This window comes from Pogoniulus pusillus, chromosome 29 (genome assembly GCF_015220805.1).
Source record: "Pogoniulus pusillus isolate bPogPus1 chromosome 29, bPogPus1.pri, whole genome shotgun sequence".
NCBI classification, from domain to species: Eukaryota; Metazoa; Chordata; class Aves; order Piciformes; family Lybiidae; genus Pogoniulus; species Pogoniulus pusillus.
The window spans coordinates 11,994,114-12,010,119 of NC_087292.1; the positions used below are offsets into that span (position 1 = coordinate 11,994,114).

The 16,006-nt window shown below is 44.7% G+C and overlaps 1 protein-coding gene across 1 annotated transcript; it reads left to right on the top strand.

The window, feature by feature from the left end:
- The first annotated feature begins 277 nt into the window (after positions 1 to 277).
- On the top strand, positions 278 to 15,734 carry NPEPL1 (aminopeptidase like 1). The gene is made up of 12 exons (XM_064167927.1): positions 278 to 471; positions 1,706 to 1,891; positions 3,038 to 3,208; positions 6,236 to 6,325; positions 7,013 to 7,094; positions 7,297 to 7,439; positions 7,986 to 8,063; positions 11,238 to 11,338; positions 11,959 to 12,082; positions 13,073 to 13,249; positions 13,913 to 14,023; positions 14,846 to 15,734. The coding sequence occupies exons 1-12, from the start codon at positions 322 to 324 to the stop codon at positions 15,002 to 15,004; spliced, it is 1,572 nt and encodes a 523-aa protein (XP_064023997.1). The 5' UTR covers positions 278 to 321; the 3' UTR covers positions 15,005 to 15,734.
- The last annotated feature ends 272 nt before the right edge of the window (positions 15,735 to 16,006 follow it).

Genomic DNA, 16,006 nt, shown 5'->3' on the forward strand with positions numbered 1-16,006 from the left:
ACACCGCCCTTACACAGGGGGCTGTGCGTGGCAGTCCCGAAGCCAACGACAGGCACCGCGCCTGGGTGAGAGCTGAGGGCGCTGGCCCTGCGGCGGGGCTGTCAGGGAGCGCAGCATAGGGAGGTCGTTTCGTTACAGTCCCAGCCGCTCTCGGCCAGCTCCCGTCGCCGCATCCGGGTCCCGCACCCAGCCCGGCCCGGCGCGATACCCGCCTGCGGTGCTCGGCACGGCCGCCGGGGGCCGCCCGTAGCACCCTGGTGTCCGCCCCGCGGAGCCGGCGCCGGGGCGGAGCCGTGCGGACGAGCCGGGCCGGGCCGAAAGATGGCGAACGTGCAGCTGGAGTTCCAAGCCAGCGCCGGCGAGGCGGACCCGCAGAGCCGCCCGCTGCTCGTCCTGGGCCAGCTCCACAACCTCCACCGCTTGCCTTGGGCCCAGCTGCGGGGCAAGCTACAGCCGCGGGTCACCGAGGAGGTGAGGCCGGGCCGCGGCGGAGCGCGGTGTCCCCGTCCCCCACATACACACGCACCCCATGAGGCGGTGACCCTGTCGCGGCGGCTCAGCGCGGTCCCCTCCCCGGCGCCGCCTTCCCCCTGGAGCGCCCGCGGGCCCCCCGACCCCGAGCCCCCCCCCTCCCCCGAGGCCGCGGCTCTCCGCCCGGCCCCGAGCGGCCTCGTGGTGCGGGGGAGGCGGGGGCTTGCTCGGCCTGCGGCTGCCTGCGCGGCGCCGGGGCCTGCCGCGGCCAGAGGGGCTGGCGCCTGGGGAAGGAGCCAGCCAGTCCCGCGGGAAAGGACCCGGCCTTGAACTACATAGCCCCGGAGGGCATTACCCCCTTAACCCTCCTCGGAGTGGCCCTTAACGGAAAAATAAAGGGACAGCGAGCCAGTCAGCGCCCCGCGCAGCGGGCCGGGCTCGGCGTCCAGCGGGAGCCTGTTGCTGTGGCCCCGGGCAGTGCGCAGCCCTTCTCTCGCCCCCTCACCCGCTGCGTCCGCCACAGTGGGTGGAAAGCGCTTTACCCGGCCCTGAAATGACACGGGGATGTCTGCAGTTAACGTGGTTACCGAAACACGCGTTCTCCGGTTCCGTTGGGCAGCAGGAGGCTGAGCCCCATTCCTTGCACAAGGTGAAGGGGATGGAAGCACATCCCACTCCCCTGCGCTCAGCTGCTGCAGTGGGATGGATGTGCGGACCCCTGTATTTAGATGCTCTTGGCGGCCTGTGGTATAACAGGATGTGTTCTGCGTCGCGGCTTTCACGCTGCAAGGTGCTTGGCAGGCTTTTCTGCTGGGCTCCCGAATCTCCTAGAACAGTGTTTAGCCTTATTTACTGTTTGTTTTGAATTGAATCGTTACGTGAAACAGTAACTCAGGACTAGTAAACCAACCCTGTCCGTCAGTAGCAAAACTGCCTTAAAAAGGCTCTGACACAGCTTTTGCACTAAATCTTGGGGGTTTGCATTTTAATTCACATAGCTTAAAAGAGGTACTTGTAACAGAAAGTAAATGTGTATTTTCTGCTTCACAGAGAGGTTTGTTTTGTTTCCTGTTTCTTTTCACTCTAGAGGGTATTGCATTGGGAAGCATGTGCATCATTTCTTTGTTTCCAACATTTAAAATCCCAGTTAAAGACTACCTGCATATAGCAGGAATAAGACGGAAAGAGAAGTCTGATACAGTTCTTTGTCCTTAAATTCTTCTTTTCTCCCCAGATCTGGCAATCTGCTTTAAGCACGCTGAATCCAAACCCCACGGACAGCTGTCCTCTCTACCTGAATTACGCCACTGTGGCCGCTTTGCCTTCCAGGGTCAGCCGGCACAATAGCCCATCTGCAGCGCAGTTCATCACCCGCCTGGTTAGAAACTGCCTCCCGGGAGGTGTCAACAGATGTATTGTTGTAAGTGGCCATTTGGAAATGCTTCTGGTGAAATGCCTAGTCAAGTATTTTCTTGACTTTTCAGGATTTTAGCTGTATCCAAGGAGATTGGAGGTGGGCAGGCTTTACCCGTGTAATTACACTGACGTTTATAAGCGGTTGTGCACCGACATGTAAACAAGACCTAACTATAATGGCTTATGCATGCTCAAGCAGTTGGGGGGAATTAAAGTTGGGTATGTATGGAATGTCTTCAACTTGAAACATAGATGCAAAGGGAAACCAGTGGTGGCTTTTTCTGTTCTAGGCTTTTTGACATCACTACATGCTTTAGGAGATTGATGTCGCCTTCGTGCAAGGTGCAGTGTCTACGCTGCATAGCCCATTTAAGGTGCCTTGTTTGTGAAATGAGTTTTAATACAGATTAATGCTCTAATCTGAGTCCATTGCAGGGAAGCTCTTTGACTACTCTGGTCATCTTCTGAGTGAGCCTGATGAATTCATTGTTTATTTCTTTGGCTTCTCCGGTTCAGATTTCTGGGTTGTTAGAGAAGGCTCATAGGCAGTGTCAGTTAATAAAATCCAATTATACTCTTCACTTGAAAAACTTATTTTCAAGAGTAATATCTCTACTGATTTTTTCCTTGTAGTTAACTTTGAAAATGTGTAGCTAAAACTGCTTTCCCTTGATCATTTCTGTAATGAATTTCAGAAAAATCTACATGTTTAAAAGCTTTTGGGTTAATATTACCCACATTCTCTGTCATGTCTTTTGGTTTTGAGCACATATTGATGGTTCATATGCTTCCCCCCCAGCCTTGATCCGTAGCCTAACCTGTGTTAATTGCAATATAATGAAAGTATGATTAAACCAGTCCAGCTCTGTTACAAGGATGCACTAATTCCCACACAGTCATGTCCAGCAGTGTAATTAATTTCCATATGGGAAATGAACTGAACCAATTCAGTGTGCTGCTGTTTGTAGTGATGCTGCACCTGTGCCAAAAATAGCTGATGGCTGCATCAAGATGTACTTACAGCAATTCCCACCCACCTCCTTTTTTTTTTCCCCCTCTTCACCAGTAACATCACAGGTAACAGATCCTTTTAAATGTACTCTTCCACATCCCTAATATCTCACTCTCTGTCTCCTGGCTGGTGTTTCAGATGGTCTGTGAACGGTCTGAAGTCTTTGCTTCTGCTTGTGCATTGGCCAGGGCTTTCCCCTTGTTCACACATCGGTCCAGTGCTTCGAGACGCACAGAGAAGAAAACTGTGACAGTTGAGTTTTTCCTGGTCGGGCAAAACAATGGACCAATAGAAGTGGCAACACTTAAAGTAAGATTTGGGGGATTTCTGTCATCATTTTTTTTCCATTATTCCCTCGAGTTGTTTTGTTTTGTATTTGTTCAGTTTGTTGCATGCACAAATGTGTCTTTCTCAGGCTACCTGTGGAACAGATATTTTAGCTAAAGTAGTAAATTGTCCTAGGTCAAAGGTCCTTGAAACTGATTGGTTCACAGCACCTTTGGATAGAGATACTGACCATATTATTGCAGCAAAGTTGAAGATGGTATTCAGAGTTTAGATTCTGGAAGTGGAAAACACCAAACAAATGGCACAAAGGGAATGTCTCCTTTCTCATGTTTATCACAGGTGCAAATATTGTATTTTTAGTCTCCAGTGTTACATTGCCTTTGGTGTGTGGGCTCCTCACTGTCTTACCAGGCAGGATCTGTACGTGGCTATGCAGGTGAATTATCTTGGAGAAGTCACTTAAAGTTGCACATTCTGGGATCACGTATGGCCTCTGCAGTTTCTGTCTCATGTATCTCCTTGGCTGAGTTTCCTCAGCAGAAACAAGACCCTAAGAAATCATAAAGCTCAGAGATGAGCTATACGTAAGAGTTAAATATGCTTAAGTTGCCTTTCAATAGCAGATAATCAAAGACTGTTTCCCTTGCATCTGACTTACAGGGAGGAAAGTCCACATCAGGTAACTTTTAGTTTGCTGGGCAATTCCTCTTCAAAATCCTAAATAAAAAGTTGCTTCAGGGTTCACACTCAAGCTGTTAGGCAACTTCCTTTGCAGTGTTCCAGGTCCTGTGCCTCAGTACAGATGGATGCTCACTTAGCTGATCAATCAATCAGCAAGGCAGTACAAATCCCTTAAAAAAATTGGCAATGGATTTGACAAAGGATATGGTGTTGCTGCATCTGGAATTTGCAGAATTGCAGCTTTAGGGTTTGGATTTTTCCTTTCAATGTCTTTTCACAGACTCACAGAATGTCAGGGCCTGGAAGGGACTTCGAAAGCTCATCCAGTCCAAATCCCCTGCCAGAGCAGGATCACCTATACCAGATCACACAGGAATGCATCCAGGCAGGTTTTGAATATCTCCAGAGAGGGAGACTCCACAACCCCCCTGGGCAGTCTGTTTCAGTGTTCTGTCACCCTCACAGTGAAAAAAATCTTCCTTATATTTACATGAAACTTCTTGTGCCTTAACTTCTGCCCCTTGTCCTGTCATTGGGCATCACTGAGCACAGCCTGGTTCCATCCTCCTGGCACTCGCCCTTAACATATACATAAACGTTGATGAGGTCACCTCTCAGTCTCCTTTTCTCCAAACTAAAGGGCCCCTCAGTCTTTCCTGGTAAGGGAGATGTTCCATTCACTTAATCATCTTTGTGGCTCTGTGTTAGACTCTGTCAAGCAGTTCTATGTCCCTCTTGAACTGGGGGCTTCAGAACTGGACACAGTTCCTCCATACTAAGTCCTTTATGAACCTATTGGATCATAGCAAATGATCCTAGACCAGCTTTCAGGGAAGTGGCAAAGATAGATGTGCTATGAGGACAAGTTTTGATCACAGAATTTTTCCATGCCCCAAATCAGAAAAAATATAAGTGGTGTGAAAAATAGATCGTTCAGATAGGTAGATTCCAAAGCTTGGGTTATACAAAACAAAGCTAAAATTATTTCTAACTCCTATTCTTCCCCTTTACATCAGTGCCAAAACTATTACTGGCTTTCTGCAAGCCAAGTTTTCACCCCTTAAATTCAACCAGCACCAGACAGTTAACGCAGAGCATGGAAGAGGCATGTGGTAGGGTTTTTTTAGCTAAACCTCTCCCTTTGGCATGTTTCTGTGGTTTGCACCTACTGCATTGTCCAGGATATTTTATGGTGAGGACTAGCAGGGATTGTCAGAGTTTTACAAGGCACTTATTAAAGGCTGCCATTATCCAAGTTCCCTAAAGTACACTGGAAGCCAAACCCAGACACAGCTTATTTCTGTAAATCTTACTGTTTCCCTTGATCTTTGGGTTAGAGCACCTCCATTTACCTGCACAGCCCTAATGGTGGATCACTCCAAACCTTATCCATATCCCTTTGGGGGAGGTAAAGCAATCAAAAGTAATTGCAGGGAATTGGGCACCATTCCAAAGCAAGCCAAGGTTTATGAGTCTGCTGGGATACAGAACGTATGGAGTCCTTAGGCCAGTCTGGCCAAGCCAAACCAGATACCTCAGCACAAATGGCTGCCCAGCGCATTAGATTCCTTTGAAACCCGTCTTGACTCGCCTGTCTGCTGTGTGTGGTCTGCAGTATAGTGTGGCTGCTGGAAAGCTTGCACAAAGTTTCCTTCCACCTAATCTTATTGTTTCAAGTTGTAGATCCACAGGAGTTTAAAGTTGAATATTAGTGTCTGGTGCCCTCATTGTCCCTTTTCCCAGAAGGTTTCTTTCTGAAGGAGACAGCCTCAGCATGCTCACTGTTGACCACTTAAGTTTTCACTCAGTCCAGGTGAGGGTCAGTTGGTTTTGCAACAGGAAAGAGAAAGAGAAGCATGTGTGTTCATGGCAGGTCCACGGACCTGCCATGTAGGAGATCTCTTACTGCACTCAGCCACTCTGCCTGCCACATACAAACTTGAGCTTTCCCATGTTGAAGATTCTGTAATCTCTGCAGGTTTCCAACCCAGGCAGCCTACAAGCTCATTATAACTTCCTCAGCTGGCTTTCTTTTAGATTTCTTTCCTCCAGCTCTTGTTGTCTTCATGATCTCACTGTGGTAGTGGGGAAGGATAGTAATTTTGCAATATCAGTTCACTGTTGGAAGGAATAAAGTTGCTTTGAAATTAGTACACAGGGAAAAATAACTGAAGCTTAACGTACAAAAAGTAGTGGATAGCTTGGTTGACACTGTTTAGTGCCATACACCTGCCTGTGATTGGTGCATTTAAGCATTAATGTGCTCCAGGGGAACCACACATCTGATGTAGACTGCATAGGACTAAAGGCAAAAGAAAAACAGCCAAAGCAAGGGCAGTTCTCAGGTGTCCTCTCTTCTTTTCCTAGTGTCTGGCAAGTGCCACAGAAGGAGTCAGGCTGGCTGCTCGAATTGTGGACACCCCATGCAATGAGATGAGCACAGATAACTTCCTGGAGGTAGGTAATACACCTGGTGAGTAAGAGTTACTAATTGTAAGTCTAGACTGCAGTAATCAAGAACTAGCGTTGTTCTCTGTTAGTGAAATCTGTGTGTCAGCAGTGGGAAGCACATCAAAGAACTTGTCCAAGGATGCTGAGGCTATTTCTTTGGCCTTTAATAATTCGTAGAACTGTGCTAAGTTGGAAGGAGGCAGAGTGCACAGCTTGGGGTAAGGTAGTGGGAATCAGAAGACACGAGCTCTTGATTCAGTCATGAAATCGGCTTCTTTGCCAGTGCAAGTGTTCTCTTAAGCTTCATAGGAGTCTGAAATTATGGGACAGAAGTTGACATGTTTCCAAATGAGTTTTATCATGAAGATCTGGAAGGCTGTTGAGAGTGAAAATATTTCTGTCCCGTTGGCTCATGATCTAATGGAGTGAACAGATGGCCTTTACCTCTGAAGATTTCTTTTACTGGCGGAGCTTAAAGGTCAAACTTGTATTTGATGCCATAGCAAGTCAAGGATATCTCAGTGGAGTTAGGCCATTGGAAAACCAACACCACTCCCAGAACTGTGAATGTTTGTATGTGTACGCATGCAAAAATCAGGGAAAACTGTTAAGTGGGTACCTGTATGTGTGGAAAGACACAATATGTCCTTCTGGTAGCTGACTGACAATGTGCTTTTTCTTTTAATCATTAAGGAAATCAAAAAAGTTGGCAAGGATCTTGGGATTACTCCTACCATTATTCGAGATGAGGAGCTGAAAGAGAGAGGCTTTGGAGGTAAATCTTGTTTGAAAAGTCATCACTTTTGCCTAACAGTCATTTGGAATGCTTTGCCGTCTCCATCGTAAGGTTTTATTTGCACATTTTGCAAACAGGTTTATTGCCCATGGTATTCCAGGATGTTCTACAGAAAATAGCTGCAGCTTGCTCCACACAGTCTTTCTTGCCCACAAGTGGTTTAAAATTCTCTGTTTTCCAGGTATCTATGGAGTTGGCAAGGCAGCTCTGCATCCCCCAGCCCTAGCAGTTCTTAGTCACACTCCAGATGGTGCTACACAGACCATTGCATGGGTGGGCAAGGGTATTGTGTATGACACGGGAGGACTCAGCATTAAGGGCAAGGTATGTAAACACTTGTTCTGCTGCCTTTGCTTGCATTATGGTTCTCTGATGGAAGTTATTCAGTTAATGTCTGTAAGAAGCAAAGTGTATTTGTTTGAGTAAACACTTGATCTACTGTCTTCCACATGCACACACACTATCAGTGGAGAAGACCAAAATAGAATTCAAGGAACACTTCACAGAGCAGTTAAATAGCAACCTGATATTTAGCCCTTAAAAGTATTTCCCACTGCTAGGAGAAAGCTAGAAACAAAAGTAGTTAATTTCTGACTTTGGAGATTGCTCCAAAACTCCTTTGAGTTGGCCTTGCTGCAAGCCTTTTAAACAAACTTTTCTTTTTTTCTTTCCTGACAAATTAGCAGCAGAGGTTTAATATTTTCCATTTCTAAGACAAGATCCACCAGTAAGCAAATGCATGTGTTCTGTGTTTCTGTTATGGCTAAGCACTGTCAAGACCAGAGTTACAGAAGCTTCAGAGCCGCTGGTTTTAGTAGGCACTACTCTGAAATGGTCTTTTAAAAATATTCTCTGCTTCTGTTTGAACAGACTACTATGCCTGGAATGAAACGAGACTGTGGTGGAGCAGCTGCTATTTTGGGTGCCTTCAAAGCCACTGTGAAGCAAGTAAGTAAAATGTGTTAATTGATATCATGTATCCCAGCATTGCCAAGGAGCAGTCTGGCTTTGGATATGTTCCCAGATTTGGGGGCCAGTCTAATCCTGAAGGTCTGACCTCCCACTGCTGTTGGTGATCTTGAGCCACTCTCCTCTTTCTGCTCTTTGAGGGAAATATTTCCAATCTTTACAGAGATCTTGAGAACTGTGAGAAATTCCTTGAGTCCTGATTTTGTATTTTTTTGTAAGAGCCTTTCTTGAATTTCTGGGTTTGCTCTGCAGACTGAGTGGTTTCTGGTTTCTTAAATCAGGTTTATACTTAGCCAGTGCTGATTTTGTTTAGGCTGTGGGATTTGGGGCAGCTGTCACCTCCTCAACGAAGAAGTGACTCTGTGATACGAAGTCTGTCGCTATTTCAAGTCCTACGCCAATTCTAATGTTAATCTGCTGGGGAAGTGGCAGCTCTAGTCTGGCCAGGAGCTGCTGGTTGGTTTACTCCTGTGGTCAAAAAGTGGTAGGGAAGCTGAGAAGAAGCCAGGTATTGAAATACGAAGAATTAAAAAAATGCATATTGTGCCTTAATAATATAAACTGGGAAAAAGAAGTGGCCACTGCCAATAAAGCCCTGCCCTCTCCACAAATGCAATGACTGAGTTGCTGACAGAGCAGCTATTGCCTCCAAGGAGTATCCAAAGTTCAAAGAACATTGACTGCTGCAGATTAATGCATAGATCTGATGGAAGCTTTGTCCAGGGAACGATCAATGCCAGATTCCCATTTCTCAACGGTTTAGCTCTGTGCCTTGGCTCTAGCAGCGAGTTTGATGTAGAAAGATTGTAAACTTCAGTTATCTGCAGAGATTTAAAATTGAAAACAGATTTGTGAGCTGCATCTGAAGCAAAACGGCTACCTTGCCATGGCTTAGTCCTTCAGAAAGTTAGATCCCTCAGTGCTTCGGGAGAGTGGGAAAGCCATGGGTGCAGGATGTTCTTTCAGTGATTCCGGCCTCGTTTCTGAAGTAGTGTTTTGTATGATAGTGTGCACTGAGAGGATGTTGCAGTCATGTTCACAGTAGGTGTGAACCTAAGTGTGCAGTTACTGTAACAGTGAATAAACTGGCAGTGATGTGTTTGGACAAACAGCCTGAAGAAGCTGTTAGACCTCACAAGAGATCTGTACCTTTGTGTGTAAAAACAAAGGAATGATTTCGGTGCTTAATTTTGCCACCTCATGAAAGAACACCTGCTAATGAAATGCCTGCAGAAAAGGTACTCAGATGGGCAGTGGAAAGAGCTTGTTGTTGTTACCCTGTCAAAGCTTTTGTATTTTTCTTAATGCTCTTAAGAATAACATGCAGCTGGAGGAGGTTTAAATTAGCTATGCTTTGTCACAGAGACTGAAATTGAAAATGTGTGTTGGATAGAAAGCTCAGTGGGAAGAAGGGCAGTGTTTATTATCCATCTGCAGAAAATGCCTACATGTTGCTGTTGCAACAGTTTTACCACATGATTTAGAAAGGCTTTGGATAGGAAAGTTAAGCAAGTCATTTTTCCTAGAAAGATGCAGTTCAGCCATTCAAAGCTTTCCAGCACAAGAAAGAGGAGAAAAATATTTACTTGACTCCTTGAAATCCTTCTTGATCCCGTGTGTTAGCATAGTGAATCCTGCTTTTGAAAAGCTACAGACAGAATGAGACAGGAAAAGTCAACTGATGCTGGAAGCAAGTTTTCTCTTTTTGACGGTAGATTAACCACATCTCCCACTTGAAGGAGGAAAAATTAGTGCAGTCCAGTGAGAGATGGTGGAAAAGGGGGTAGTGGTAGTTTTGCTGCACAGAGCATTTTGGAAGAGCCAAAGGATCGTATATAGAAGGTGATCTCATCAACAGTGCTGTTCGCCTCTGTCTGGACTAGGTTACCTTATGATTTCTACATGCTGCCTGTTATTATGTAAGGTTTTGATTGATGCATTTGCCTTTTAGACTTCAGACTGGTGGATGCAGCAAGTCCAGAATTCTTCTGCTACAGACTTCTATCAAGAGACTAACAGTAAATCTGACCCTGATTTCCCTAGGAATTCAGTATTTTTAAGGCTTGCTATCCCAGCTGAGGAGAAACTGTATTTTTATTTGTTAAATGCTGCAGTCTCCCTTTCTGTTTGCAGGATCCCCACACACAATACAGCCATTGTATATATAACAAAATCATCATACATTTTAAAATGCCTTTCATAACCATATTAAGTTCTACCACATTCCAGGGTTGCCACAATCAAAGCTACCTTCCAACAAATTGGAATTAATTCACCTGAGGTTGTTGTTTGGGGAGAGTATAGAGTTCACAAGTGGCTGCATATTAGCATTCATTATTTCAGTTGTTTTGCACTATTATTTAGGCTCTTCATAATGTGGCAGAAATGGTGGGAGGTAACTCACTTGTTGTTATTGGAGATTATATAAAAGGAGTGGAAAATACAACGTTTGGAAAATAACCCCAAGTATCCTGGTGGGCTGTGTAATGTCTTCTGACAAGCCTTTCTGATTGTAACCTTGGAAGTATCCAGTGCTTGGACCTTGTGGGTGATCTCTGTTGTGACTCTGTGTTAGAGTTGTGTTAAAATTAGGTGAGTGAAGCATTGCATTTTTGTAGATTTTCACAGAGGGGTACTGTAGTTTAGTGACTTGATTTTGGTGAGTGCAGAGCCATTTTCTGGGCAGCTTTGCGGGCTTTGGAGTTGTGCTTGTGAGGATATTACTGGAGCTGGCTGTGAAGAGCTGAAGATGCTCTTGGAGGATCAGGTTTAACTAAACATAACCCTCTCCAGTTGCATCTGCACACTGCATATGAAAGATGTTTTTATTTGGATGCCTTGCCACTGCAAGTAGGTTGTACTGGTCACTGCTTATCTGACAGTGGCTTTCTGGATCCTTTCCCCATTTGTCTGTCACATGTGTATGGGCTTTTATTTGCTCCAGTGAGAACTCTAAAACTGGTACTGGATGTTATGTCCTCACCCACTTTCTACAGCTCTTGGCCTCAGCCCCAAGTGACAAGACATTCTTCACAGACTTCCCATGTAATTAGTGGCATTGCTGTCAAAAAGTCATAATCTCTCATTGATTTCAGTCCCAATAAATTATTTGGATGTGACTCAAAGGCCATTTCTCTCCTATTGTTGTTACAGGGGTTTAAAGACAATCTTCATGCTGTTTTTTGTTTGGCCGAGAATGCAGTTGGGCCACGTGCAACAAGACCTGATGATATTCATGTCCTTTACTCTGGAAAGTAAGATTGTATCTATCCTTTCACAGACACGTGAGAGGAAATAATCATCTTTGTTTCTATTTCTTTGAATACCATACAGATTGCAAACCTGTTCTTCACCAGTTCTCCTAAAATACTGATAGTGTTTCAGACAGCTATAGATGTTTTAAGTGTGCTTAGAGTTTCCTGTTGGGTATGTAAATACACATCAAAACGTGTATCACACATAGCGTGAGCTGAATTCTCCTTAAAGCACCCAGGTGTAGATGCTTTCTCCTGTCCAACCACTTCTCTCTGTCCATGTCTCAGTCACAGGGACAGGCTACCATTGTAAAAGAATCTCTTGGTTTAAGTACAGTAGGACACCCCTGTGTATGGCAGTGATTTGTGAAATCACAGCTCAACGTTCTGGCTGTTACATAGACCCAACTGTGAAGGCAGTGTTTTTATGACCCTTTTCCATGTATTCTCTCTCTGGGTGCTTGCAGCTGGCAAATGAGCAGCCATGCAGGCTTGCAGAGTCAAATAGAAAGCACAGGAGGTTTGAAACTCTCATCCATTATTCTAGTCCAGACAAATGAGTTCTATCTTCCAGTCTGAAGCTGTAATTTATTGTATTAAATATCCTCTCTTTTCCCTAGAACTGTGGAGATCAATAACACTGATGCAGAAGGCAGACTGATACTGGCTGATGGAGTAGCTTATGCATGCAAAGATCTCGGAGCTGATATAATTCTGGATATGGCCACTCTTACTGGAGCTCAGGTGCTGACATGGAGCTGGTAGTGCACATGGGGCTGCATCCTTATGCTGCGTGCTTTATACACTTCTTTGTCTGTGCCCTCCTGGTCTTTGGGGGAAAGTGAATACTGTGAGCTGTTATCCTTGATGGTAGCTTCCTAAACTTGTGCAAGAGGAGGTTGCCAACAAAACCTCAGTGAAGTACAAAAGCTCTGTGTACATGACATGGAGCAAAGCTGGAGGTGGGTAGGTTCAGACTGGCTGCGAGGAGGAAGTTCTTCAGCATTGAGAGTGGTGAGAGCCTGGAATGGGTTGTCCAGGAAGGTGGTTGAGGCCCCATCCCTGGAGGTGTTTAAGGCCAGCCTGATCGAGGGTAGGGTATCCCTGCCCATGGCAGGGGAGGTTGGAACTAGATGATCCTTGTGGCCCCTTCCAACCCTGACTGATTCCATGATTCTGTGACATGTACTGTGAATATGTTGCATTTATAACTGCATTACTCAAGGTTTTGGTTTTTTTTTTTCTTCTTTATGCATTTTTTGCTTTTGCATACTTTAAGAAAACACAGTGTTCTTCTGATGACATTAGCAGTAGCTGTAAGCAGTCCAGTACTCCGTGTCTGAAAATCAGTGGCTTTATAATTAGCAGAACTGATTTGATGATAGCCATCAGGAGTTTTTCTTGTCCATAAAATGGCTTACATTGAATTTGCAGCTCTGTACGATTTACAATGCTATTACTTCTTAAAATCAGTTCCTGCTTTATACAAACTTATACTGATGGGCAGTGATTTTTCTGGAATGGATTTTCAAAAATGTAAAAGACTGAGCAGTAGCTACAATGTCTTTGTGTACTCTTGTAGCACTTCTCGTGGAGTCATTTTGAGACCTTTTTAGTTGGTGGTTTTGTTTGCTGGAAAACAGCTGTTAATGCCGAGGGGGACTAGTACAGAATTATCCTACAGGATTCATAGTTAAAGTGAATCCTTCCTGATTTTGTGTTCTGTCTCACTAGGGAATTGCTACAGGAAAGTATCATGCTGCTGTCCTTACCAATAATGAAGAGTGGGAAAAGGCTTGTGTTAAAGCTGGCAGGAACTGTGGAGACTTGGTCCATCCTCTTGTGTATTGCCCTGAGCTTCACTTCAGTGAATTTACCTCTGCTGTGGCTGATATGAAAAACTCGGTGGCAGTAAGATTTTTCTTTTTTTCCTTTTAAATTTCATTTATTGCATAAAAAATGTGTATTTTCTAGATAATGTGCTGGCCTGATGATAGCTGGCTGAAAGGCTTTCATGTGGGCTGTTATCTTTTAGAAGTGGAACATATTATTGCGGTTTTCAGAGTCTTTTATGTGGGGATTTTGCAGGCTATGTGTCACCACCCTTAAATTTCGTGTCAATATTAAGCAGAGTAGCTTGCTGCAAAGGTGTGTGCTGCAAAGCTTGCCTTTAAGAATGAGCCTAAGATGCATGCTAAATTCCCAGATGGAGACTGTTTAAGAAGCAGCCAGGTGTTCCTCAGATCATACAGGACCAGCAGACAGTAACTGCCAATGCAGAAAAGGGAAATGGAGGACAGAGGCCTTGGGAATTGCTACAGCCTATTCTGCTGCATTTAAAGAGTTACAATGTGCAGTTACGATTCTAAAACACCTCAGAAAGGAGTTTGGGTGGAAGAGGAATTGAGCAGGGCCAGACTGCTACCAGGGATTAAGTCAAAGGATTTACCTGGTTTGCAAGACTGTTTAAGGGCCATTGATTAAGCTTTGCACAGCTGTCTTTTCTGTAGGCAGGAGTAAAACCTGATGTTTTCTCTTCTTGCAAAACCAACTGTGTTTGTATGATCTCTGCAGGACCGAGACAATACTCCAAGCTCCTGTGCTGGGCTCTTCATTGCTTCTCACATTGGCTTCGACTGGCCTGGAGTCTGGGTCCATATAGACATTGCTGCACCTGTTCATGCAGTGAGTATACTCGTAGGGCTGCTGATGCTCCTGGACAAGGAAGCGGTGTGAAGGAAATAGCTTGTACCTGCAGTTACTCTCAGTCCTGTGCCAGCAAATTAAAAGCAAGATAATTAGGTCAAGAAGTGGTCTTTTGAAATGTGTTGACTCATCATCTGTGTTGGACATTTCTTTGTTTTGGTAGTTTCATCTCTGTATTTTTTGTTTTGCTTTCAAAATATTCTTATGGTCACTTTGATCAGCAACATCTTTATCATAGCAAACTTCAACAGCTTGCCTTTATGGCAATAGTCCTAGCTTCCCCTTTTCACCCAGATTGTTTTGAGGTAATTTGCCAAAGCTGATCAACCTGTCTGTTAACCTGCAGCAGAGCAAACATTTGTTTCTTCTTGGGGGTTTCCACACCTCCTTTGGCAGAACTTCTCTATGTTCTTCTTTCCTAAAACCAAGGCAGTTTGTCCCCCTCACCTCCTTTTTTTGTAAACTCGGTTCACTCAGCTCATACTCCAAATCCACAGTCATGCTTGATGGCACATTCTCTTCCCTGGACAATGCTAGCATAAATCCACCCTTGAGTCAGTGTGAGCACTGTTGTCATGTGAATCAGCTAGTGTGGTGGTTTAATCTAACCGGGACAGATTCCAGCAGCAGGAAGGTTACAGAAGCACAGCTGAGCAGGTCTGCCAGGGACCCTGAGTATTCCCTGTGGCCATGTGCCATCACTGCTCTTGCTGAGTGAGTAGGGAAATTAAAACTAGAATCAAATTATACAATCTGAAGGGTGAATTGTTTTTGTCTAGTGTTGTGTTGTTTTTTTTCTAGGGTGAACGAGCTACTGGCTATGGCGTGGCTTTGTTGCTGTCCCTGTTTGGAGGGGCATCTGAAGACCCTTTGCTAAACCTGGTGTCCCCTCTTGGGTGCAATGGAGACTCTCCCACTGAAGATATGGAGAGGGATTCCAAACGGCGGCGCCTGGTTTAACGTGCCCCTGAGTGACAGGGTGCATGGGTTACCTCACTTTGCACTGATTCATTCTCAAGCAATGAAAATACCACGTGTCAGAAATTGCCATTTTTTTTTTTACTCTCATAATAAGATTTATTACTTGTTTCTGATAAAAACAGCCTGATTTCTTGGATTTTTTAAATTATTGGTGCACACAGTTGCTGAACAGTATCAAGTGGTGCAGAGTCCAGGCTCAACTAACTGTATCAGGAAGAGGGTACACCCTCCTCTGAGCTCCTCACAAAACCTAAGTGCATTAATGCATGAGAAGCTCTCTAGTCTGAAGAAGCAACTGCAGCTATTGCTTACAAAGCCTTCTGAATTACTTACTGTCTGTGAGGTTTTATCAGATATTTCTGCAGGCCCTGTTACATCTCAGAACACAGAACAAGGGAAAAAACCTCCCTAGCCTTGGGCTTGTTCAGTGACAAAATATAGCTTAGAAGCAAAGGAGATGTAATGAGAAAAGGCCTCTAGTTTTAATAAGGTGCTGTTTCTGCATGTTTAATGTTTTTTCTGACCAGTAAAATCAGCAAGAGTGGTCCAGAACATATCTCTACGTAAATCTTTCACATACAAATTGCAGAATGTATTCGTGTTAATAGAAAAATAGAGGGACTGTGATTGAGTAAAATCGGTTTACAAAGCAGAGTGGCTTCTTGCCACTTAATAAATTTATTATTATTAAAGCAGCTTACGTATCCCATGTGGCATTTCATGGTGTTATTTACATTTCTGAGAGCACTGAGTGCTCCAGAAGTTTGCGCGTGGTGTCATTGCTCTGTTCAGATTCCTTTTCCCAGCACTTATGTGTCTGAAAGTGGAACTCAGGGAGGAGTAACAGCTTACACTGGATGGTTTGGAGCAGTCCTGAAGAGCTTACCCTGATTCACTTCATTTGTTTGATTCAGCAGTAAGCAGGGATGTGTCATATTGGGTTCTAAGGCAGTCACACAGAACTTAGAAGCACTCATCTGG